Below are 27563 nucleotides of genomic sequence, written 5' to 3'. Positions count from 1 at the left end.
GCATTTACAAACATGGTTAGTGGTTACTATAACACAGACTTAGAGGAAATTAGTCCATCAGTTTCTAATCTATACATTCTGACAAGTGGATACTGAGAAACAAAAGGCCTCCACAAAAGCAAGGAAGGTATGGCTTTCCTTCTGCTTTTAGGACCTTTGCTTCCAAGAGTCCTCATCTGAACACCAATCCTCAGGGCACAACTGTGATTTTCTCAGGGGTTTGGAGAGAATATGAGCACCTGCAGTCAGAAACACATCCTACCTAGTAGGACAGTGCCTACCACTGTGCTTAGTCAATGCCTGTTTAAGAAACCAATTTAATAAATGGAAGAAGATCAGACAGGGCCAAAGGAAAGTCATTTATTGATTACATCCTGGCTACATACTTTATACATATTATCTCACTTTATTTTTCACCATAGTCCATGATACAGGTATTGTCATCCCCATTTTACAGATTGCCATCCCCATTTTACATTTTGCACTTCCTTCCAGTGCAAGGAAGAATAAGTAACTTGCAGAGCTCATGACAGTGGGGGTAAAATAAAGCTTTTAACAAATATAACCATTTAATTCATATATAAAGTAGCATGCAGGGTTGCCTGGGTGGCTCAGTCAGTTAAGCGTCTGCCGTTGACTCAGGTCCTGGGATCAAGCCCTGCATCCGGTTCCCTGCTCCTTCTCCTTCAGCCATTCCCTTTGCTTGTGCTCTCTAGCTTTCTCTAGCTCTCTGTCAAATAACGAAACCTTTTTAAAAAATAAAATAAAATTAAGTAACATATATATCAGTAATTGCCATATAGCATTTTTTTAAACACCTCCTATTTCTCATTATTATTTTGCAGTCTGGCTTCCAGGAATGTCTATGGAAAAATAATTAAGTGGCTCAAGTAGATGACTTCCAAAACTGCTCATTTTATATGATATCTTTCAAATTTTAGTATTTTAATATTTTTTTTCAAAAGGAAAGAAGGACCAAAAACCCTGAAATCTGCACCATAAAGTAGAGATACTTTATTTGAGCTTTTCCAGGCTCAATTCCCTTCAAAGCTTGTTTCTTTCAGGGGAGCTATGACACCAGAACACACACACTGGGGGGTCCAGAAGGAGCTCTCGAAGCAGCACAGCTTTGTGGAAATCTAAGAAAGAGATGTGGGATGTTCACTGAAAGCCCTCTATTAACCCAGCCACAAAACGTTATTCAGCAAAGGAGCATTCTATCTTGCTTACAGGTCGTTTTATGACACAACAGATTTTCACAACAGTAACATTTAGCTCTCTGTAACAGCCCTACATGAAACAGTAAACCCAAAGATTTTAAGAGAAATTTATTTATACTTTGAATTTGAGGAGGAAATAGCTCTTGCTAAGTTTAACATAATTTTGAGGTGGTTTTCTCTGTTCTTAAAGCTTTTTATTTTTTAAAGGAAGTTTTAGAAGTCATTAAATATCCAGGAATTTAATGTCAACACTGAATTATAATTATTATCCTGCTTTACAACAATGTGATTTTTTTGTTTGTTTGTTTGTTTGTTGTTAAGATTTATTTGAGAGATAAAGAGCAAGCAGGAGGTGGGGCAGAGGGAGAGAAACTCAAGCAGAATCCTCATGGAGCAGTAGCCATAATGCAGGCCACAACCCTGAGATCATGACCTAAGCCAAAAACAAGAGTTAGTGGCTTAACAACTAAGCCACCCATGTGCCTCCAAAATGTGACAGATTGTTAACTATGAAGCAGCTTTATGTTTTACAATATTACTTAAATACTTGTAATTGAAAAATACTGCCTGAAGGCAGAAGTGAAATCTTCCTGTTGAAAATAAACCATAAAGTATAAAGATGTTAATAAAATTTATACCTGGTAAGTATATTTTATTATCTTTTTTTTATTATCTTTTTTATTTAAGTTGAATAGATATGTGTAAGTATTCTGTTAATGCTTAATTACACATTCTCAATTTTCCTCAACAATTCTAATTTCAAATATTCTGTTCCATGCCTAAAAGTAATCCTTATATTTATCAGATGGACTTATTTGCTTAAGATACAAGTAAAACATTCTCTGAAATCTGTACTCTTGATCTGCAAGAGCCTAATATATTCCAGAGGACTACACACACAAATAATAATATTAAGTTCAGTCAACAAATAGAAAAAGATATGAACCGTGTGTGTGTGTGTGTGTGTGTGTGTGTGTGTGTGTGTGTGTTGTGTCTGATCAAAAACAGCTTAACTTAGGGGCACTGGCCCGCTCAGTCAGAAGAGCATGCGTCTCTTGCCCTCAAGGTTGTGAGTTTGAGCCCCATACTGGGTGTAGAGATTACTAAAAATAAACAATTTTGAAAAAGACCTCATTAATATTTATAATCGATCAAATATATATATTTTAAAAAGCAACATAAAATTTACTATCTTAACCATTTTTAGGTATGATGTTGCCTATATATACATTGTGGTGAAAACAGATCTGGAGAAGTTATTCATCTTGAAAACCTGAAACTCTGTGTCTACTAGAACAGCAACTGCCTTCTTCCACCTCCCCAGAGGGCAACCACCATTTACTTACTGTTTCCAAGAGTTTGACTGCTTTAGATACTATGTAGAATCATACAATATTTTTCATTTTGTGATTGCTTCATTTTACTTAGGCATAATGTTCTCAAGGTTCATCAATATTTTTGGATTGCCTTTAAGACTAAATAATATCCCACTTTATGTATACACCACATTTTCTTTATCCATTCACTTGTTACGGACATTTAGGTTGCTTTCACCTCATGGCTACTATGAAAAATGCAGTGAACGTAGGTATGTTAGCTCTTTGAGATCTTGTTTTCAGTTCTTTTAAATATATACTTCAAAAGTGACATTGCTGAAACAATCACATAGTAGTTCTAATTTCACTTTTTAAAAGCCGTCATATAGTTTTTCATAGTGACTGCAGCATTTTACATTCCCACGAACAATGCACAAAGGTTCTAGGGATTCCTGGGTGGCTCAGTTGGTTAAACATCTGACTCTTGATTTCAGCTGATCTGAGAGTCATGAGTTCAAGCCCTTCATTGGGCTCCGTGCCTGTGTAGAGTCTACATTTAAAAAGCAAACAGGGATCCCTGGGTGGCGCAGCGGTTTGGCGCCTGTCTTTGGCCCAGGGCACGATCCTGGAGAACCGGGATCGAATCCCACGTCGGGCTCCCGGTGCATGGAGCCTGCTTCTCCATCTGCCTGTGTCTCTACCTCTCTCTCTCTCTCTCTCTCTCTCTCTGTGACTATCATAAATAAATAAAAATTAAAGAAAATTTTTAAAAAATGAAAAAAATAAAATAAAAAGCAAACAAATACCAAACATCTATGAGAAAAAAAGGATGGTGGGGCATTACCAACACTTTCATCATTAAAAAATTTTGAGGACCTCAAAAAGCGCACTTAAAAAAAAAAAAAAGGACACAGAAGATTCTAATTTCTGGGACACCTGGTGGCTCAGTGGTTGAGGGTCTGTCTTTGGTCCAGGTAATGATCCCAGGGTCCTGGGATGGAGTTCCACATGGTGCTCCCCAGGGTGGCAGTGGGGGTAGGGTGGGCGCTGCTTCTCCCCCTGACTGTGTCTCTCATGAATAAATAAATATTTTTCTTTAAAAAAAGATTCTAATTTCTCCAAGTCTCACCAACACTTATTTTGTTTTTTTCTTTTTTTTTTATAGTGCCCAACCTAACAGGTATAAAGTAGCAACTTATTGTGGTTTTGATTTACATTTCTCTAATAGTAGTGATGTTAAGCATTTTTTCATATGCTTGTGTGAGATGACAGAAAATATATATATTGGTCTCTGCCCCCAGTTCCTGAATCCTAAAACCTTTGTAATTTCCTAAGTTCTAAGAACACTTGGAATATCTTTTTTCTAATATTTGGTCTGATTCTGAATTTCTAGAAATTTCCTGGGTGATAGGAGTGTCTTTTGTTCTATGAGATGACGCTGGTGGGCCCCTGGATCAGGGCTGGTCACCAGAAAGAGCAAGCTATATTACAAGCTTAGAATTTTCAGCCCTGCCCTGAATTCTCTAGAGGAAAGGAGCTAGAAATGGGAGTTGATAAATTGATCATGCCTACGTGAGGAAGCCTGCATAAAAATCCCAGTAGTACGGGTTTTAGGGAGATTCTAGGTTGGTGAACAAATAGAGGTACTAGGAGAATAGTGGGTCCAGAGCAGGCATGGAAGCTCTATCCCATCCCACATACCTTGCTCTATCTTTTCCATCTGGATATTCATCTGTATCCTATCATATTCTTTTTTACAATAAACTGGTAAACAGTAAGTAAGCTGTTTACCTAAATTCTATAAGCCTTTCTAGCAAGTAATCATACCTGAACAGGAGTCCTGAGAACCTGATTTACAGACAATCAATCAAAAGTACAGGTAACAACTTGGATTTGTGATTAGTATCTGAAGTCGGGGAGGGCAGTCATGTGGGGCTGAGCCCTTCATCTGTGAGATTTGATGCTATCTCCAGGTTGAGAGAGTCAGAATTAAGTTAAATTATGGGATCCCTGGGTGACTCAGGGGTTTAGCACCTGCCTTCGGCCCAGGGCATGATCCTGGAGTCCCGGGATCAAGTCCCAAATCGGGCTCCCTGCAAGGAGCCTGCTTCTCCCTCTGCCTGTGTCTCTGCCTCACTCTCACTCTCTCTCGGTATCTCTCATGAATGAATAAATAAAATCCTAAAAAAAAAAAAAAAAGAATTAAATTATAGGACATTCAGCTAGTGTCACAGAATTGCTTGGTATGGGGGAAATCCCCGCATACTTGGTAACCAGAAGTATCAGAAGTAACAAGTTCTGTGTAAGAATATAAAGAACACACAGGAGGGAAACCCGAAAGGCCTATTTCTAATATAGCTTATTGGCTCTTTGTCTTCTTTGGAGAAATGTCTGTGCAAGTCTTTTGCCCATATTTTAGTTGGATTTTTTTTTCTGGATTTTTTTGTTGTTATTGTTGAGTTGTCGTTCTTTACAGAAGTTCTTTATACACTGTGGATAAACAACTCCTTAATTTATCAGATACATGGCTTGCATACATTTTTCTCATTCCACAGGTTGCAGTGTCCTTTGATGTGCAAAATTTTTTATGTCTAATATATTCCCATTTGTCTACTCTTGCTTTTTTTTGGCTGTGCTTTTGGTGCCATATCCATGAAATCACTGCCAAATCTAGTATCTTGAAATTTTTCCCCTGTATTTTCCTCTAAGAGTTTTCTTTTCTGGTTTTACATTTAATCTTTAATCCATTTTGGGTTAATTTTTGTACATGATGTAAGGTAAGAATCCAACTTCATTCTTTTGCATGTGGATATAGTTTTCCCAACACCATTAATTGAAGAGCCTCTCCTTTCACCATAGTGTAGCCCTGGCAGTTTTGTCAAAGATCATTTGACTGTACACATAAGGGTTTAGTCTGTTGAGCTCTAGTCTGTTCCATTGGTGTATGTCTTTCTTTATGACAGTACCATACTGTTTTGTAGCTTTGTAATATGTTTTGAAATCAGAAGTGTGAGGCCTCCAACCTACATCTTTCTCAAGATTGTTTTACGGAGATCCTTTGAGATTCCACAGGAATCTTAGAATTTTCTTCTATTTCTGCTAAATATACCATTGGGATTTTGATAGACATTGTATAAAATCTGTAGATCACTCTGGGTAGTATGGACATCTTAACAATATTAAGTCTTCCAATCCACAAGCACGGAATGTCTTTCCACTTATTTTGTGTCTTTAATTTCTTACAGCAGTGCAAAACTAAGTTTTTAAAAGGCCATTTTGCTTCTCAAGCAAATTCCTATTCATTTATCAAACAAAGAAATCTATGGTCATCATTAGTTATACTAACTTACTCAACAGAGTTCAAAAAAGGTAGTCAGTAAGGCTAATAATAGTCTCATTTACAAGAGCTGTAAGATAAAATACCAACATGATCAGAACAATCAATTCCTGGGGCACCTGGGTGGCTCAGTGGGTTAAGAGTCTGCCTTTGGCTCAGGTCATGATCCGGGAGTCCAGGGATTGAGCCCTGAGTCAGGCTCCCTGCTCAGCAGGAGGTCTGCTTCTCCCTCTCCCTCTGCTCCTTTCTCCCCCACCCGTTTGTGCTCATCCTCTCTCTCTCTCTCAAAAAATAAATAAAATCTTTAAATGAAAAAAAGAGGGATGCCCGGGTGGCTCAGTGGTTGAACATCTGCCTTTGGCTCAGGTTGTGCTCCTGGGGTCCTGGAATTGAGTCCCACACTGGGCTCCCCGCAGGGAGCCTGCTTCTCCCTCTGCCCATGTCTCTGCAGTGGTTGAGCGTCTGCCTTTGGCTCAGGGCATGATCCCAGGATTTTGGGATCAAGTCCCACATCAGGCTCCCTACAGGGAGCCTGCTTCACCCTCTGCTTGTGTTTCTACCTTTCTCTGTGTCTCTCATGAATAAATAAAATCTTAAAAAAGAAAAAAAGGCCCAATTCAAGCTTTTCTGAAGACAAAGACTATAATCTATAAAATGAGGAACACACTGCATGGAATTAATGGGAAATAATAGAAGAAAACATTAGTGAACTGTAAGGCACATTAGTGAACCTATCCCAAAGAAACAGAGAAAAAAAAATTCCTCCCAAACGAAAAGAGATCAGTGAGCTATGGACAGTGTAAATGGCCTAATATACAAGTAATTATATATTATGGAAGTGGGGCAGGCAGAAAAAAAAATTTTTTTTAAGATTTTACTTATTTATTCATGAGAGACACAGAGAGAGAGGCAGAGACACAGGCAGAAGGAGAAGCCAGCTTCATGCAGGGAGCCTGATATGGGACTTGATCCCGGGTGTCCAGGATCACGCCCTGGGCTGAAGGCGGCGCTAAACTGCTGAGGCACCCAGACTGCCCAGGCAGAAAAAATATTTTAAAAAATAATGGCTGAAAACTTTTTAAATCAATGAACTCTATAAACCCACAGATCCAAATTCAATGAATCCTAAGCACAAGAAACAAAAAGCTACACTGTAAGCAAATTGCCCAAAAGCAGTGATAAGGAGAAAATCTTGAAGCAGCCAAAGAGAAAAGTACATAATACTCAGAGAAACAAAGAAAAGGATATCAGATTTCTTGTTGGAACCAATTTAAATGATAACACACACACACACACACACACACAAAATGATAACACAAGACAGCAACATCTTCAAAGTACTGAAATTAAAAAGAAAATGCCGACCTTGAAATCTATACTAAGCAAAAATCTATCAAAAATGAAGACATAATGAAGATATTTTTAGATATTCAAAAGATGAAAGAGTTCATCACTAGCAGACCTGCACTAAATAATGTTACCAAAAAAAAAAAAAAAAAAAATTCCTTCAGGCAGAATGCACGAGAACAATAGCTTAAGGGCCAAGACAGGAGAAATAGAAACACATAGGAAGCCTTAAGAGAAAAGATCATCAGGTTCACCTATAAACTTAGCATGGTAAGCACACATTACCACCACAACTGTAAGGAAATTAAAAAGTAAATGACAAATAGAAAATTCATTTGTAAATCCTAACACAAAATAACTTCCCTAATATTTTTTTTTTCTAATGTTTAAAGAGCCTAAAGCAATGCATATAAATTGGAAATAGCAAACAGCCAATAAATAAATGGATGAAGAATATTTATGCCCAGTTTTTGGAAATTCAGCCTGTGCTCATTAATGAAAAACTACATTGAGACTATAATTTTCCACCTCTCAGAGTGGCAAAAATCCAAAAATTTGGTAACCCACTCTGTTGGTGAACTTTTAAACAAGTTCTCTTATACACTGAAGGTGGGATTATAAATGGGTATAGCTTCTACCAAAATTACAAATGGATATACCTCTAACTCAGCAATTCACTTTGAAAAGTCCTTTCTATACACATCTGTTCATATGACATATGTAACAGGCTATTCAAAACAGCATTATTTTTTATAGCTAAAGACTGAAAGCAATCCTAAGGAGTATGAATAAGGGCTTAAAGACCTTACATGCATTATAAAGTGAAAATCTGTGCATCTATAAATATGAATGAGAAAGTCTCTACGAAATAAAATTGAAAGATCTCCAAGATATATCACATTCCATCAATTCTAAGATGTATATTTTTTCACATTTGAAAATCTCTGAAATTATTCTGTAGCTTAAGATCTGTGACTTAGGTTATAATTGGCAGCATGTCTCCTTTCTTTGAAGTACTTAATATATTCTCTTGTGTTTTAGAATCACTGACATGTGGTGTCAGTAGAGACCAGCAAGGTGCAGAACCATGTGTAGAATATGCTTTTAGTTCAAAAACAATCTATTAAATGCAATATAGTATTCTGGCTTGTAGCCTGGAACAGAAAAAAAAAAAAAAAAAAGTTTATGTGGGGAAATCCAAATAAAGTCTGGAGTTTAGTGAATAGTTCACATCAATGGTGATTTCTTGGTGTTGACAAATGTCCTGGGGTAATGAAAAGTAGCATCAGGGAAATGGGGAAGGCATATACAGGAGCCTTCTAAAATCTTAAATTATTCCACCATAAAAAAGTTTGTTGAAATAGTAATTTTTAAAATGATCTATTTTTTTGCATTTTTAAAAACTCAAGGCAAACCTAACAAACTAAAACCTCTGGGGAAAGGCAGGGTGAGGAGAAGTAGACAAATATAGACCGAGAGAGAGGAGCCACAGAGAGGGGCCAGTGGAAGACTGCTCACTTTATACTGTGTCAGAACCATGTAACTGTATTTACCTATCCAAGTATCAAGTTTAAAAATTATAAGGGGCACCTGGGTGGCTCAGTGGGTTAAGCATCTGCCTTCAGCTCAGGTCGTGATCCCAGGGTCCTGGAATCAGGTGGACATCAGGCTCCCGGCTCAGTGGGGAGTCTGCTTCTCCCTCCTTCTGCTCTTGTGCATGTGTGCACTCACTCTTTCTCTCTCCTTCCCTCTATCTCTCCCCCTCTCTCAGATAAATAAAATCTAAAAAAAAAAAAAAAATTTGAAAACAGAAGTACCACATTACTGGCTATCTACCTAAAGAATATAAAACACTAAGTCAAAGGGATATATGCACCCCTGTGTTTACTGCAGCAAAATCTACAACAGCCAAATGATGGAAGCAGCCTAAGTGTCCACTGACTGATGAACAGATAAAGAATATATGATATGTGAATGATGGAATAATATTACTCAGCCACAAAAAAGAATGAAATCTTGCCATTTGCAACAACATGGATGGATCTAGAGTATAAGGCTAAGCAAAATAAGTCAGAGAAAAACAAACACCATATTTTACTCATATGCGGAATTTAGGAAACCAAACAAACTAAGAGAAAAAAAGATACAAACCAAGAAACTGACTCTTAACTATAGAGAACAAACAGGTGGTTACCAGAGGGGAGATGGCGGGGGTGCAGAGAAGGGGGCAAAATAGGTGAAGGAGGTTGAGAGTATACTTATGCTTTTAGGTTTTTTTAAACATTTTTTTCATTAGGCTACACACCCAACAATGGCCTTGAACTCACAACCACACAATCTAACGCTGCGTGTTCTACCCACTGAGCCAGCCGAGCACCCCAAGAGTACAGCCCTGAGTAATATATGAAACTGTTCAATCACTGTATTGTACACCTGAAACTAGTAGAACACTGCATGTTAACTCTACTGGAATTAAAATTTTTAAAAATACATATGTATTTACCTGATTTTAATAAAGTAACAGGGACAAGAAAAAAATAAAAATAAAAACTATAGAGTGCCTGGGTGGCTCAGTGGGTTAAGCATCTGCCTTTGGCTCAGGTCATGAGCCCAGGGTCCTGGGATCCAGTCCTGAGTCAGGCTCCTTACTCAGTGGGGAGTTCTCTCCATCCCCTGCCCCTCTGCCTGCTCGTGCATGGATGCTCACTCTCTCTCTCTCAATAATTAAAATCTGAAAAATAAAAAAATTAAAATAAAATAAAAACCATAAGAAGGTACTATATGAGGGGCAGAGAGGATAAAGAGGTTATTCTAAATAGAGCTTATATTTACAACCTAGAGGCCATGACAAGAATCCATGACTTGGCTGTGGAAGGTCTACAATCTAAAATTCTCCACCCATTGGGGGGATCCCTGGGTGGTGCAGCGGTTTGGCGCCTGCCTTTGGCCCAGGGCGCGATCCTGGAGACCCAGGATCGAATCCCACATCGGGCTTCCGGTGCATGGAGCCTGCTTCTCCCTCTGCCTGTGTCTCTGCCTCTCTCTCTCTGTAACTATCATAAATAAATAAAAATTAAAAAAAAAAATTCTCCACCCAATTTTATGTAAATGAATTCATGGACATTTTCCTCAGTAGAGGGACATATATCCATCTGTACACTAGAATAATATGCATCCATATATATCTCTAAATATACATTTAGACACATATTTATGACAATGAAAGATTCCAGTATACTATATCAAGTAGAAAAAAGTAACAAAAAGTATTTATAGTGTTTATTTTGTTAATGTAAAAACATCTCTTTATAGAGATGTCTATGTATATAAATATGCACTGAACAATCTAAAAGGCTAAATGTGGTAACCATTAATGCTGTTCCTCACCAAATATTTCTGGCTTGCTGCCTAACAGACACATTCCTGCTCCTCTGTGGTTGGGTGGGAACTTGTGATTAATTCTGGCCACAGAGTTATGAGTGGAAACAACCATTAATTATGGATTCAAGACCCTCCACAGGCACTTTTTCCTCTAACATAGGCACCAACAATATCAGAGATGATTGTTGCTCATAGGCCTAAGTCCCCAAGCAATTACAATAAGCAGAAGCCCCTGCTGACCCACAGTGGATTTGAAAGAGATTTAAATTTTTGTTTTAACCTGCTGTGATTAAGGAGGGAGAGGGAGGGTTGTCATTATAGTAAAACCAAGTCTAAACTAACTGATAAAGAGAAAACATCCTTGCAAGTAGGATCTCTGACGATTTCTGTGTCATCTTTTTAAAAAAAAAAACAGCACCTCAGAACTCTAACACTGATTTCCCCTCAGGTCATGGTCTCAGGGTCCTGGGATAGAGCCCCAAGTAGGGCTCTGTGCTTAGTGGGTTATCCTGCTTAGGAGTCTCTCTCAACCTCTCCTTCTGCCCCTCCCCCTACTCACTCTCGGGCATGTGTGCTCTCTCCCTCTCTCTCTAAAATAAATACATAAATCTTTTTTAAAAAAATAAAAATAGGGCAGCCTGGGTGGCTCAGCAGTTTAGCGATGCCTTCAGCCCAGGGCGTGATTCTGGAGACCAAGGATTGAGTCCCACGTCGGGCTTCCTGCATGGAGCCTGCTTCTCCCTCTGCCTGTGTCTCTGCCTCTCTCTCTCTCTCTCTGTCTCTCATGAATAAATAAATAAAATCTTAAAAAAATAAAAAATAAATAAAAATAATAAAAATAATGAGCACTTGTATCTTAGAAACTTTATTTTGGGATAGAAGAGAGGCACAGGTCTTAGCATGGGCCATAGCATCAAGCAGACACTGACTACTCAGAGATTATTATCAGCATATCTCAATCTAGAGCAAGCTGAAAGCATCCTCATTAGGATCCTTCAGCTTTCTTTGTTTCATTCCATGCTCACTGAGCAATCTAGCAGTAGTGAAAAAAGAACAGAATCATGAGAATAAACTGCTGTATTTTGCATGAGAGGATACAAACATGCATACATCTGTACATACATATATATGTTTGTGAATACACAGAAAATCTCTGTAAGACATAGAAAAGGTTATGTCCATTCATTCTGAAAAGAGAAGATAAGTAGGTGACAAAGAAAAGTGAGAGCTTACTCTGTGCCATTTATTCTTTTATTTTTTTTTAAGATTTTATTTATTTATTCATGAGAGACACAGAGAGAGAGGCAGAGACGCAGGCAGAGGGAGAAGCATAAGCACATTCCCTGCAGGGAGCCCGTGGGACTCGATCCCAGGACCCCAGGATCACGACTTGAGCCAAAGGCAGATGCTCAACCACTAAGCCACCCCGGTATCCCTGTATCTTTATTTTTTTAAGGATTTTATTTTATTTTATTTTATTTTATTTTTTATTTATTTATGATAATCACACAGAGAGAGAGAGAGAGAGAGGCAGAGACACAGGCAGAGGGAGAAGCAGGCTCCATGCACCGGGAGCCCGATGTGGGACTCGATCCCGGGTCTCCAGGATCGCGCCCTGGGCCAAAGGCAGGCGCTAAACCGCTGCGCCACCCAGGGATCCCCTAAGGATTTTATTTTTAAGTAATCTCTATAGCCCATGTAGGGCTCAAACTCATGACCCTGCGATTGAGTCACATGTTCCACTGAGTCAGCCAGGTACCCCTGTTTTATAACTTTAAGTTCTGAATTAAGCACATGCACTATCTATTTAAAAAAGATAAAAGAAAAGCTTTAAGAAAAACACAAGCAACTCTAAGTGAAGAGATAGAGTGTTATTTAGTGGGTCATATTTCAAAAATATAGAAAGCCTACTAAAGCGGCTTGCATGGACCAATGATGAATGCATCATGAACCCAGAATCATAAAAGCACCTCAATAGCATGGAACATGATTAAAGGGCAAGAAAGATGACGAGTACTACTTTCTCAAATAAGTTCTAGGAACTGCCAACTGATATTCAAGAAAACGAAGAAAAATTATTTCCACTGCTTCAAGGCTTTTATTACTGAATCTCGATCCTATTTGAAAGCTTCAGCATTGTTAGCAATATGACTTATTTTTTCTCCTCCATTAAGAAAAACAGACTGGGGGATCCCTGGGTGGCCAGGAGTTTAGCGCCTGCCTTTGGCCCAGGGCACCGTCCTGGAGTCCCAGGATCGAGGTCCGCGTCAGGCTCCCGGCATAGAGCCTGCTTCTCCCTCTGCCTGTGTCTCTGCCTCCCCCACACCCCCTTGGTATGTCTATCATGAATAAATAAATAAAATCTTAAAAAAAAAAAGAACAACAGACTGAATTGTTGTTTCCAAAGAAAAATCAAAAGGTATTGAACAAGGCTTTAATAATATGGGAAAAGTGAGCACCTGGATGGCTCAGTCTGTTAAGCAACTTGATTTCTGCTCAGGTCACGACCTCAGGGTCTGTAGACAGCATCACCTGGGTGGCATGGAGCCTGCTTAATATTCTCGCTGTCCCTGCTTGTGTGCCCCTCTCTCAATTTCTCTCTTTCTCTCAAGGAAAAAAAAAGACCACAATAAACCTCCCATACATATATTACTTTAATTAATTAGTAAATAAATAAAAATGGGGAAAGAATCTCAAAAGGTAGGAAAAGAACACTTACACCATATATAGTAAACTGTGATTTCTCTAATTTATATCTGTGTAATATTTTGTACACATGATACACAAGTTACCAACTCTTGAACAATTAAATTAGTATATACTTATTCATCTTGAAATTCCCAAAAGAACCTAATACTTGTTATCTGGCCTTATTAGAAATAAATGACATAGGGGCACCTGCTGGCTCAGCTGGAAGAGCATGTGACTCTTGATCTTGGTTGGGGTCATGAGTTCAAGCCCCAAGTTAGGTGTAGAAATTACTTAAATAAATGGAAACTTTAAAAATAAATAAATAAATAAATGACATAAGGTAGTTGACTCCACATTTTTACACAAACTTCATTTAGCTGGGGATGAGGAGTTTCTGGAAACGGAACTGCACAGAAACTGCAGAGTCTCCATGGAGATTCAGTCCTGGCATTCTACATTGGCAACGGCTCAGCTCTTCCAGCTACTTCACATTCACTGAAGTCAGAACTGTCTCTGGCCATAATTCTTCTAGGTGCTAATCACACAGTTGTTAGTCAAACATCCAAACTACAGTGTTTGTAAAGCCTTTCGTTAAAAAAAAAAAAAAAAATCACAACTTCCAATCATCCTTAATTGCGGGCTGATCTTTACCTAGTTTCCTTAAACAATTCCTTCCAAAGGTCTCTAAGCTTACATTTCAAACATCCAGCTCTCCCACTGCTTCTAACAAACCCACCCTGTCCCATGCATATGGTTTCTCAACATTTGATATCAAAAATATCCCATATCCCACCAGGACACAACAGAGTGACAATAATGTACTCAACTCAGGATAATAGGTGAGAACTAGCCAAGAACTTAAAAAATAGCACGAGGAGCACACAGAAAAATATTAACAACACCCTAACTGCCTCTGGAGGCACACTGTAAGAGTTCTTACCAGCAGCACTTTCCAATTGCACCAACATCTCTTTGAGGGCTTTCTCTAGACAACAGGCCCTATTTTGGCCATCCTCACAGCAATTCAAAACTATCACTCACTCAGCCTTAAGTTCCTGATTAAAAAATATCCCAAGCCCCCTCAACCCTCATTCGTTCTATACGTACTGCTGTCAGATTTCCCCTATGGGATCAAACTCCAGTTAGCACAGAAGTAACCTGCCTCATAATCAGCATACCTTTCTCACTCATAACCCTCTCACGTCCCCACTCCCCTTGGAGAGTTTTCTGGGATCCTATCCCAAAGAAAGGACTTCGTTGGAATCCTTGATTCAGTCTGTGCTGGGGAAGCCAAAACAAGACAATGGCCACAGTTTTATATATGCCTATATATTCTTAGTAAAATTATTCTGAAAACAATCTAATTACAAAAAAACAGCATTGCACAGGGTTATGTTAAATGAGGTGTGTAATAGGTACACAAAAAAATTGACATTATTTAAAAATTACTTTTGGGGCATAAAACAACAAAACTTAGTAATCCTATTCATAAATATAATAAGAATAACATTTGTTTTCTGACCACTTTAAAATAAAGCCCTTGGGATCCCTGGGTGGCTCAGCAGTTTGATGCCTGCCTTCGGCCTGGGGCATGATCCTGGAGTCCCACATCGGTCTCCCTGCATGGAGCCTGCTTCTCCCTTTGCCTGTGTCTCTGCCTCTGTCTCTCTCTGTCTCTCAAAAATAAATAGATAAAATCTTTAAAAGATAAAAATAAAAATAAATAAATAAAAATAAAGCCCTTAATCCAAAGCTTTTATTTGGGAAAAAAAAATGCTTATTGCTTAGCCTTCAAAAAACCCCAACACTGTTATTTTGGAAATTCCTAAAAGTATCACATTACCAAAAGAAAAAAGACTCCTCCTCTTTTGGAGGAAATTCCCATTGCTGGTGGGAATGTAAATTGGTGTAGCCCCTGCAGAAAACAGTATGGACGTTCCTCAAAAAATTAAAAATAGGTGATCCCTGGGTGGCTCAGCGGTTTGGCGCCTGCTTTTGGCCCACGGCATGATTCTGAAGTCCCGGGATCAGGTCCCGCATCAGGCTCCCTGCACAGAGCCTGCTTCTCCCTCTGCCTGTGTCTCTGCCTCTAACTCTTTCTGCGTCTCTCATAAATAAATAAATAAAATCTTTTTTAAAAAAATAGAATATATGATCCAGCAATTCCAATACTGGATATGTACCCAAAGAAAATGAAAATACGAGTTTGAAAAGATATATGCACCTCTATGTTTATTGTAGCATTATTTACAATAGCAAAGATATGGAAGCAACCTGCACATCCATCATCCATAGACAAAGAAATAAGGAAGATGTGGTGTGGGTGTGTGTGTAAAAATATATGCATGTACATACAGTGGAATATTACACAGCCATAAAAAAGAGAGGGGATTCCTGGGTGGCTCAGCAGTTTAGTGCCTGCCCTCGACCCAGGGCGTGATCCTGGAATCCTGGGATTGAGTCCCGCATCAGGCTCCCTGCATGGAGCCTGCTTCTCCCTCTGCCCCCCCTCCAACCCCCATCTCTTATGAATAAATAAAATCTTTAAATAATAATAAAAAAAAAAGAAATGAGAGTGCCATTTGGTACAATGTTGATGGACCTAGAGGGCACTATGCTAAGTGAAACAAGTCAGACTGAGAAAGACAAATACTATATGATTTCACTCATAAGTGGAATCTGAAAAACAAAATGAATAAACAAACACAAAGCAGAATTAGACCTGTAAATACTGAGAACAACTGTGATGGTTGCCAGAGGGGAAATGGGGAGGGAGGTAGGTGGATGGGCAAAATGTGTGAAGGTGAGTGTGAGATACAGGTTCCAGAACAATAAACAAGTCACAGGGATGAAAGGTACGTCACAGGGAATACAATCAATGGTACTGTACAGCCTCGTATGATGACAGATGGTGGCAACCCTTGTGGTGAATATAGCACAAGGCAGAGAACTGTTGAATCACTGCATGTGTCCTGCACATCAAACAGATGTAACATTGTGGGTCAACTATACTTCAAGTAAAAAAGAAAGAAAAAATTAAAAAGAAAAAGAAAAACATTCCTTTGCCGTTGTACTTAGAAATGGTTGTCTTCTGAATCTTTACATTTAACCCCTAAACATTGATTTGACCAAAATAACCTGAATAGGTTCTAATAGATAAAGGATGCTTTCTTCAAGGTTTATGTTCCTTTTCCTGGAGATTACATTAAAGTATTTTTTCATTTTGGAGCAGAGTTATTATTCAATTTAGGTTAACTACCAAGTCTTGATTCTCGTTACTGGCAGAATGTAAGAGCGCTGGGAGACAAGTCCAGGGGATACAAAAAGGATATACCCAAGATATCCAGGGAGTAGAGTCTATCCCCAAACCCAGCAATCACCAATCCCTGACAACTGCCACCACAGTAGGGACAATGGTGCTGTCAGCAGGAAAGAAAAAGCAAACTGGTGTCACCGTGATCAAGAATGGTTCCTGCTGGTTCTAGAGGGGGAGAAGGGAATCAAACAAACCTCAAGGCTCCTTTCACATTCATTCAGAGACATCCCTCTTTGAGCATCAGTAACATTCATTGATAAGCCCCTCTATGCGACAGATTTAAGAGATGTATTACCCTGTTCTACAGGCTCCTATCACTTCCCAGAGATCTGGGTCAAGTGTGAAATCTGTTACAGCTCTTGCAGCAGCCACTGCAAGGATGACACCATAAAATGCACTCACATATATCCTCAGTAAATTTGTGCTTCAAGCTCTTTCAGTCACATTTTAAAATTAGAATATATTAATAGTTGTTAAAATCCCAACCTTGATTGTATTTGCTAGCTAAATCCTAAGCTCTTATTTGACAGTTTATTGTCAAAAAGGAAATAAATCCATGTTAAGATGATTCAGTTTCATGTATAAAGTGCATCCAACAAGCTATCTAATGACAGTATCACAATAAAAAAATTCCAAGAGCAGACTGAGAACAGCTCCGAAAAATGTAAAACCGTAACATTAATTCTGTTATACATTCACGTCAAAGCAGTTCTTCCTCAGCACCTATAAAAGAATGTGAAAGTCAGAATGTTTTTCCAGTTCTTAGTTCAAGTCACACACACCAAATCTAGTTCTTAAAATACTTGGCAATTTTCGTCTTTAGTGCCTTCAATTCAAGAAACAATACTCAGCTTAAAAGGTGCTCTGTAATTACTTCTTACCAATAAATAATGTATTTTCAAAAATAAACAGGGTGGGATGTCTGGGTGGCTCAGCGGTTGAGAGTCTGCCTTCAGCTCAGGGCATGACTCTGAGGTCCTGGGATCAAGTCCTACATCGGGCTCCCCATGACGCACCTGTGTCTCCCTCTGCTTGTGTCTCTGCCTCTCCGTGTCTTTCATGAGTGAATAAGTAAAATATTTTAAAAAATTTTTTTAAATAAATAATAAACAAACAGGGTATCTCATTTTAAATTCTATTGTCTGGGATGCTCCTGAGATTCAAATTAGAGATACAGAATTAACTGGAATGGAGACCTTTTACTTGAGCTGTGTTTTATTTTTATTTTTTTTTAAGATTTTATTTATTTATTCATGAGAAATACACAGAGAGAGAGAGGCAGAAACACAGGCAGAGAGAGAAGCAGGCTCCATGCAGGGAGCCTGATGTGGGACTTGATCCAGGGTCTTCAGGATCATGCCCTGGGCTGGAGGCGGTGCTAAACCGCTGAGCCACCCGGGCTGCCCTGAGCTGTGTTTTAATAGAAATAGGTATATTATTAACCATAGGCATTTATATATAGTATATATACAGTATTCATATATATAGTACATTCATATATAGATATGATTCATTATATATCACAATTAAGCTTTTTCCCCTCTTCTCTTTTAAGGCTTAAAACACAAACCTACACCCACACCCCCCAGTCCCATGAGAAAGACACCTTAAGACAGATCGTTTTCATCACACACTGGAAAAAATAATTCACTTTGTGTAGGAATTATGGAGTGACATTTCCATCAAAGAATTCTCTCAAACTGACATTGTGTAAATGAAGAGAGCAAAACTACATAATGACTGATTCCTTCATTACCTGTCTTCACTGAGATGATGATTTAATAGTCTCATTCTTTCAGGGATATTGCTATAAATCTTCACATCTCCTCCTCCCTTCCTCAATAATACCTGGCTCAATCCCTTGTTCAACATAGTTGCTCAATAAATATTTGTTACATGGATACACTAATTAATTCCATAACACAATTCATACAACTACAAATGAGCATAAATGAGCAAAATGCAGAGAATGACTCAGCTGAGATGGTCCTAAAATTAAGGGCTTTGCAGAATTCAGAATCTGTAATGATATTATAGCATTATGGATTGGGTATAAAAAGATCAATGTCATAAACTGCAGTGCCAAGAAAGTAATTTTACTTTCAAATTAGAACTTGAAGGAACAACAAATACCATCCACATTGGGAACAAGATGTTTTTCTTTTGTGAAAAGTACACTGCTGCCCAAATTTTAATAGTATAAAAGTGAACTACCTGAGAAATGAAGTAATGTATGATATTACACAATTAGAATGAATTTACCCAGCCTAGCTTCCGTAGCTTTTCAGACTCAAAGACAATGGGACCAAATCTTTGAACTGACTGGTGAATTCTAAGAGAACTGCTCCTCTAGAATGTAAATGATACTAGGAATTAAAGGAGCTGAATAAAAGACCAAGAGGATAAAGGCAGAAATTTTTTAAATTAGAAATATTATACATATGGAGCCATTTGGATTTGTTCTTTTCATAACTGGCCTTATTTGAGGTACTTGAAAATGAAATGGAATCAGAATACTTTTAATTTTTAATAGAATATGAGAGAGCTTCCCCATTCCCAAAGTTTAAGTTGGCATTTCATGAGATTTGCCTCTTGCCAAAAATAATAAATAAGATATAAGTCTGTCCATTAAGCAAAGAAATGCCTAGAAAGAACTAAGTGCCCTCACAAAAGATAATTAAAAAGTCAAGAATAGTTGTTTTGTTATAACAACTCATTCTAAGCATCCTTTCAGCAAGAATCTACAAAAGTGAGATTCAATTATAACAGAAAAAGTTTCGTATTACCAAAAATATCTGCTATCGAAAACATAACATTAATAATTAACCAATAAAGTATCACAGAAACTACTGTCAGCATTATCTATACACAGAAACCAACAAAACTGTTCATATAAAGACAAATTTCAACTTAAGTCATAAACATACAAAGGATACTCTACAGTTATAGAAAACTGAATCTGCTACCCAAGACTAAGTTTAAGACAAGCAAACAGGAAGGGACGGAACCAAGAATGACAACTAACATTAAATCTACAGTTTTAAAATCATCAGAAAGCACTGCAAAGTAGAGTCAATGGTCTGAATACCTTTGTTGGAGCAGTATCCATGAAAAGCTATAGAAAAAAGAGAAAGAGAGAGAAGGGCGTAAAACTTTCATATAAACTAGAGAATCCAGATGAGACGCACACATTCCAGTTAAATACCCTTGTATTTAGGAAATTAAAATTAATTTTATTTTAGAAAATGTTTTCTAAAGTAATCCCTAATACAGTGGTCAGCTCTTCTAGAAAGGGACTAACCTCAGAAGCTAAAACCCAAATAACGTAAAGAAATGATACTTGAAGGTCAGTTGGCTCCTACCCACACAGCCTCTGCATCTCTGTCTCCATCTGTGCACTTTGCCCAGCACCCCCGCACCCACTTACCTCACTCAGAAAGGTGCCTGTCCTAAGCGAGGGACAGCTCTGAAGTGTTTGAAATCAGTCTATCCAGGCTTTTCATCCAACTTACAGATAATTATGTAAAAGTAACTCTAATGTGAAGGACCTTAAAGGATTTACTAAGATTAAAAATAATACTCTGTGGCTAGTATGGGAAGGAAAATAAAATACTGGCTACTAGAATTTTGTTTTCAGTTTAATTACAGGAAAAGATTTAAAGATATAATTTCTTATCAAATCTAATTACCACCCTTGCCAAATACATTGGGTCTCCATGCCCCCTGAAAGGCCCACTGAAGGGCAATTTTGTTTTATTCAAAATAACAACAGAAAAATGTCCTGTCTGCCTATAATATAGACACCGCGCTGTGAAATACTTTTAAAACGATGTTCTAGGGCACAGTCATGCTTTAAATTAACCATTCTGAAAAGTTTATATTCTCTCAGTAAAGAATTTAATGTATTTGTTTTATTTTCTATAACTCTCTACCTGAAGCTCTCCCATGAGGCCTCTTCATCTTTACAAAGACCCTCCCCCCAAAGGTTCGCTGCAATTTATAAGGCAATATACAATCTCTTCAGTGTAATAAAAATACATAACAGCCTCAAAAAGAAATAGCTTTGCTTTATTCTTCCTCTTACAAGGAATCTCTAAAGAGAAATGGTAACATTTTTCCCAAGGCAGAAAAGATTGTCAAGGCAGTGCCAAATCTCTTCCACTGCTCTGACAAATACCAAGCCAGCCTCATCTGGAGCTCTTCTGCCCTGAAGATCACTCTTAGAAGCAGAGAAAGGAACACACTGCATTTTCACTGTGCTGATTCACTGGACCTTTGGAGTATTTACACGTATGGGGGAAATGTTTGCTTCTGAGCTTGAAGTCTTTCCAACCGTGATGACGGTCTCAGTCTGCCTTTGCAATCCAGGCCCAGTCCTGGCATACTTCTCATACTTAGAAACCGTTTATGGAGCCCTGGCTGTCAAGGAGGCACCAAGCCAGGCACTTCGCATGCATCTGCATCACTTCTTCCTCCCAACAACACTGTGCACTTTTTACTTTCAAACAGAGGAGAGAATAGAGGCTCCGAAAGGTTATTAATAATCCAGCTGTGTTCAATCCGCTTAAGGGCAGACACTAGCTGTGTCTCTGCTGTCCTCATACCTAACCACTAGAACTAACTCTCTGAATACCCTCTGAACAAAGTTTTTCTTCCCCAAAGATTTCAACCATGATGTAGTTTCTCTCTATGCTAGTTATTCCTCAGACCCTCCAAGTTTCATTTTCTCAACACAAGACAAACTCTAAGAGACCAGGGATTATCACCAGCAGTGACCTATTTTTACCACCTAAGGAAGGAAAAAACAAAACAAAACAAACCTGGCAGAGTAGTTATTCATTATACATGTGGTTGAATGAATGAAATATCCAGAAAACCTGGGCTGTGATGACAGCCAATTTGGAAAACAGCATAAGCACAGGAGGACGTGAATTGTGTATATAGTTTGCTCATATTTCCAAATTCACTAGGTAATTATCTAAATTTAACTTTGCAGATACCACTTATGGAGCATCTAGTAGGACATCACCTACAAGCCTATGTAAGCAAAAGACTAAATAGTACACGTCCAACAAATCATTTATCTATAACTCTGCTAAAATAGTATCTATAACTCTGCTAAAATAGCTTTATCTGTTGGAAAAAAAATAAAAGCCAGGTAATATGGTTTTCCCAAAAAGAAAGTGCATCAATTTGGCCAAAATTACTTCTCTCTAGCCTTAGCTTCTGAGGGAAAAGTGGATGGTTGTGGTATTTCAAGATGATCTCCTGAAATTCTGTTTAGTAATGACACACTTGTCCTGTCAATTCATAGGTGCCCAGAGACCATCGCAGAAACTTCCAAGAGATGTCATTGATATGTATCCAATGCCATCCTTCCATTCTAAAAATCTACAATGTGGTTCAATTCATTCCCATTCAAGGCACAGAGAAATTACAGTTTGCACTGACTGGTAACTCCCAGCATTAGTACCATCTCTGTCATCCAGTTATTCCACTTTCCCTTCATCTCCATGCCCAACCACTCTGTCCAATGAAACAGTAACAACGCCAACAATGTTAACTTTTTGTATGTGGTGCCCCAGTGCCTAAGGAATTAGACCTAAAACAGGTAAATAACACGACACCATCGTAAGTAAAGACGTTGAAGAATTAAGCATATAAATCAAGAAAGTAAATTAGAAAGAGGTCATAAGCAAGAAGGGAAACGAACACTACATGCTTTGATGAGCTTCAATTATTTTTTTTTTTGAGCTTCAATTATTGAAACTCAATAATCTGCTACATGAAAGTCTTGAAGAAAAATGAATTTATTTCCTCCCTGAATCAGTGCCCAGGTAACCATATTCCTTTTTTATCAAAAAGAAAAAAAAATGCTTCTATCACTGCAAACAATGAATATGCAAGACTATTTTACATACTAAGCATTCAATAAATACTTTTTGAATTAATGAATAAATTTTCCATGTCTAGTGTGAATTTTTTAAATCCTAAAAAGTAAAGGAGGCTGGAGGCAGTGCTATATCTGTTTAATTTGATGAGTATCTGATATACCATTAATCGGTGCTTTTAAATGACAATCCTGACCTCAACTAGAGATTCTCCAAAAAGATTATTTACCATTATAATATAGACAGCCTTAAACTATCATAGCAGACACTGAAAAAAAAAATTTAAGACAAATCACCAAGAATCTTTTTTCCCCAAGAATCTTTTTTAACCAATAATTACCAATTATTTTTACTAGTCAGAAGTTTAAAAAATAAAAAAGTAAAATAAATTGAAGTTCTGTACCAGCTATTAAATCCTATAAATTATCAAGCATAGGGATAATACAGTAATTTCATATTCCTTAATTTTTTTTCCTTTATTAATAAAGAGGAAAGGAGAATGTGCACTATCATTTATGGCCCTCTTTAAGGGATAGGAATATAGAGATCAAAAGAGTCAGACTTCTGACTGCAAGGAGGTTCATAGGAAAATCAAAAACCTGCGTCCAACATTTTTTCTTTGGTATTTCTCCCATCTGTAAATGATGATACTTAATTCCAAAGCCAATCAAAAACCCTCCTCTCTTCCTTTCTTCCCCAGCTTCTCTGACTGATAACAACTCATTCTGATTATGTCTTTACTCAGTATCTCTTTCACATTAATGTATACAGTTTATAGTTTTCATTATCTTTTTTTAACATGATGCACTGGAACTGCATGATGAATATAGCTTAGGTAAAAATTCATATCATTGCACATGGCAAGAACTGAGTGAACAATCAAGGAGAGGGGATGGGGACCACGTGGGAATAAGACATGGGTCAGCTCCTGGTAAATGCCCAGTGCAGCCAGGGGGCTGGCTAGACACTAAGAAAATAGTGGCCACATAACAAAGGACTACAGGGAACAAAAATAGGCATTCGGCATCTTACATTAAATATATACACAGGGGCGCCCCAGTGGTTCTGTGAGTCAGGAGCTAGACTCCATTGTGGCTCAGGTCACATCTTGGGGCCCTGGGATGGAGCCCCAGTGGGCTGCCTGCTCAGTGGGGAGTCAGCTTGAGATTCTCTCTCCCACTCCCTCTGTCCTTCCCCACCCCTCGAAGGTACCAGCACTCTCTTATTCTCTAAAATAAATAAATCTTTTTTTAAAATGTGAACCATGAAATACCCTGCAATCTATGGGAATGGAATTTGACTTAACAGATTAAAATAGGTTGCAATAAAAATAACAAGGGACTAAAAAAAAAATAAAAAATAAAAAATAAAAAATAACAAGGGACTAAAATTTTAAAAAAATCCGTGTATTTCAGGGCAGAGTGGGCAGAAGTGATAATGTGCATTAATCTTTACAAACCAACGCCACTGGTAAGTCTGCAATCCTGTTAGCAAGTGAGGAAATGGAATGAATTGCTGGAGGGAAATGCTGGTAGTACAGCAGCTTTGGAAAAAAGGCTGCAGGTTAAACATGGCCTTACCATGCAACTCTGCAATTCCCCTCCTAGGTGCATATATGCAGAACAGAAAACATCTCCACGCAAAAACCTGTACATGAATGCTCATAGCAGCATTATTCATTATCGCCAAAAAAGTCCACCAATGAATGGATAAACCTATATATATTTTGGCCAGGCCTCTTCACTTCTACTTTACAGATACAATCGTACATGTAGGTAGATATACTGATGCGGTAGCTGCCATCTGCAGGGACTGAAAACCCCCACATAACCATTTATTTATTACCATTATATAAATCATAATTCAGCCACATAATGCAATACCGTACAGCCATCAAAAGAGGACTCTTCGTGGGGCACCTGGTAGCTCAGTGGTTGGGCATCTGCCTTTGGCTCAGGGTGTGATCCTGGGGTCCTAGGAGCTAGTCCCCAATTGGGCTCTCTCTGTGTCTCTCATGAATAAATAAATTCTTTTTTTTTTTTTTAAAGGACTCTTCTTGCTGATATGGCAAAATCTGTATAAACTTAAACATGCATAGAAAAAGGAAAGAAAATATTACTGGGGAGATTAACTACATTTATATATCTCCTTTGGTAATGCTCAACTTAGAAAACATTAAGGAAACAAACCGAGGAAAAAACAAGTTGGGGAGGATGAAACCAGGCTGTCACTTGCTGAGATTCAAGCCCAATAAAAAGTAATCTGCACTCTAAAACAGACTAATTCAGTACCATTTTTCTAGGAAACTAAGACTGTCACTAAGAGATACCTGGACAAATTCCAAGCAAAGTTGACTCCCTTAGATTTCCCACACACACACTGAGGCTGGACCTTTCCATAATCTGGTTTTTTTTTTTTTTTTTTCCATAATCTGGGTTTGTAATCTAAATAACAGAATTTTGATTTTATTTTTAAGTTCATTTTTAATTAATTAACTAATTTAAAGATTTTATTTATTCATGAGAACCACAGAGAGAGGCAGAGATACAGGCAGAGGGAGAAGAAGATGGGGGACTCAATCCCAGGACCCCAGAATCACAACCTGAGCTAAAGGCAGATGCCCAACCACTGAGCCACCCAGGCGCCCCCCTCCCCCTGGAATTCTGATTTTATATAATGCACCAATTCTTTCCTCAATATTTTCTGAAGTTAAATCACTGTGTTCAGGAAGGCCAGCAATAAAGGAGGAAGACCTCGCCCAATGACTTTACTGTCAAAAACTTTCTTTTTGATGGAGACAATCTAAATGTTCATCAATAGGAAGCTGTCTAAAGAAATTATAAAACATATATGTATTTAGGGGCACCTGGCTGGCTCAGCAGAGAGTACGTCAGACTCTTGATCTTGGGGGTGTGAATTCCAGCCCCACATTGAATGTGAGATTACTTTAAAAAAAAAAATAAAATCTTAAAAAATACACATATTTAAATACACATGTCCTTTATAGTTTTATTTTCTAAAACCATATCTACTTTGGCCTATGCAGTAATTAAAGTCAAATAAAGCAGGTTCACATGTACTAATCCTTCTGCTAAGAGGGAACACTGTGAAGAAAAAACAATGTACAAAACACCATGTATGCTACCATGCTTGAGTAAGACAGATAATATGTAGGTGTATGCACACACAGTCTCCTTCTGGAAGGGTTCACTGGAAACTAGGAACTTCAGTTGCCTCTGGGGAAGGACACTCGGTAGTGCCACCAACTTTTCACTACAAACTCCTGTGGACCTTCGGAACGAAGAGTGCCCTACTTGCCCTAAAAATTAAATGCTATGTAGCAAAGTTCCTTTGAAGAGATATGAATAACAAAGACGTAAGGAATGTGTGGGGTCGTCCCGCACTCCGAGCCCTCCTCGGCCAGGCGGTCCCCTGGGCCAGGCGGGTGGGACCCGCTCTCAGCTTCGGCCAAGCGGGTCACGGGCACCAGTGCCACCCGCCGCGGTGGGGCCGCGCACGTGCCAGCGGGGACCCGCCCCTCAGGTGCCCCCTCCCTCCCTGAACGGTTCCCAGGGGCCCTCCACCCCGCGCCCAGAAACCTTCCCCTCCACTCGCAGCTTCGTTAAAGTCGACCTTAACTTTCCAACTGTCCGTCAACCTAGGAAACAATCCCTACTAGATGTGCGTTTGCCTGAACACTTTCTGAATTCAGATTCTGACCACTCCAGCTCACCCGGCTCATCACAGGCGACGGGTGGGAGACTTTACGAAAGTCCCACACGCCAAAGCGTACGCCGTTCCGCGCCACAGAAAACACCGCACATTCCCTCAAAATCGTAGCCAGCTCTGCTGTTCACAAGGCGCTTCCACGTACATCATGACATTTAATACCTTCACACACTTTAGTGTCAATCCTGGCAAACCCAACGGCTGCCGCGCTGGATTTACTGGTCTTCAAGAACTGTAGAAGCGGCACTGAGTGAGAATCAACAGCTACCAAAGGGCCGCTCTTCCAGCAGCTCAGGCTGGCTGCGATGTCGCCCTCCAAAGGGGCCACTCCAGGCACCGGGCGCGCACCGCGGCTCAGGAGCCGTCAGTCACACGGGCCTGGTGGAAGCCCGGGAGGGGCGCTGGCCCCAGGAGAGGAGTGGCCCGGTCGGGGCGCGATCCGGCCCCGGGGGGGGGGGGCAGGCCCCGGGGGGCAGCTCAGCGAGCCTGGAGGGGGAGGGGCTGGCCCCGGGTCGGGGAGGGCGGGGAGGTGGCCCGGGGGCCCGCACGCGCCGCGCGCTGGGGGGCGGGCCGGGGGCGGTGCGGCCCGGAGCGGGGACGCGGGGACGCGGGGACGCGGGGACGCGGGGACGCCGCCGAGGCTGGACTCCGAGTCCTCCCGAGCGGCCGCGGCTGGGCGGGCGGACGCCGGGTGAAGCCGGCCGCTGCTCCCTCCGGTGCCTGCGCATTCCGCGGGCTCGGGAACCCTCTGGGGTGATTCAGGGCTTCCGACTCCTCCGTGGGCCCACTGAGCCTGCAGCCCCGGAGGCGCGATTCACCCCGACTTAGGAAGAGCCCGAGGCGCCGAGCTGACGCCAGCAATTTGGAAAGGTGACCCTCGGTTCTTTGGCTGGGGTAGAAGCGTGCAAAACGGATAAAGTTACAGCTTGCGGCACACCCGGAGGGAGAGTCGGGGGAGGCACCGGGGAGCCCGGCCGCGGAAGGGGCGTGGCGGGGGGCTCGGAGGGGGCGGGGGTGAGGCGTGCGGGTCGGCCCCGAGGGGCGCCTGCCCTGCGGAGGGGGGGCTCGGGCCCCGCGCGGGGAGCCGCGTGTCTGGGCGCCCCGGCCCGCGCCCGCGCGCCGGCTCACCGGTGATGTCCAGGTACAGGTCATCCTGCAGGTCCAGGCGATGCCGCTCCTGCGACGTGGAGCTGCGACTCTTCTTCACTCCGGGCGAGGACGCCGAGCAGCGCCGCGAGCAGGGGGGCGCGGCGGCCCAGTTCGGCCGCCGCTCGCTCTTCCGCTTCATGGAGGCGGCCGCGGCCCTTCAGGGGGCCACGACCATGGCCCAGCGCG

General features: G+C 40.1%; 1 protein-coding gene across 17 annotated transcripts in view; it reads right to left on the bottom strand.

Annotated features, from left to right (window-relative positions):
- CDC14B (cell division cycle 14B) overlaps positions 1-27531 on the bottom strand; it is a 102680-nt gene extending 75149 nt beyond the window's left edge. For 13 of the 17 annotated variants that reach the window (XR_005353939.1, XM_038526820.1, XM_038526824.1 and 10 more), the window contains exons 1-2: positions 27357-27531; positions 19697-19723 (exon numbers count right to left, since the gene is read on the bottom strand). Coding sequence is in view for 16 of the 17 variants with exons in the window: in XM_038526820.1 (XP_038382748.1) it covers positions 19697-19723; positions 27357-27516 (187 nt within the window). In the remaining variant the exon portion in view is untranslated. The remainder of the gene's footprint in view (positions 1-19696; positions 19724-27356) is intronic. The other 4 variants (XM_038526822.1, XM_038526833.1, XM_038526828.1 and 1 more) reach the window with 2 other exon arrangements.
- Positions 27532-27563: the final 32 nt, after the last annotated feature.

This window comes from Canis lupus, chromosome 1 (genome assembly GCF_011100685.1).
Source record: "Canis lupus familiaris isolate Mischka breed German Shepherd chromosome 1, alternate assembly UU_Cfam_GSD_1.0, whole genome shotgun sequence".
Lineage (NCBI taxonomy): Eukaryota > Metazoa > Chordata > Mammalia > Carnivora > Canidae > Canis > Canis lupus.
Note: the sequence above shows the minus strand (reverse complement) of the source record. Positions and strands in the feature narration are given on the sequence as shown.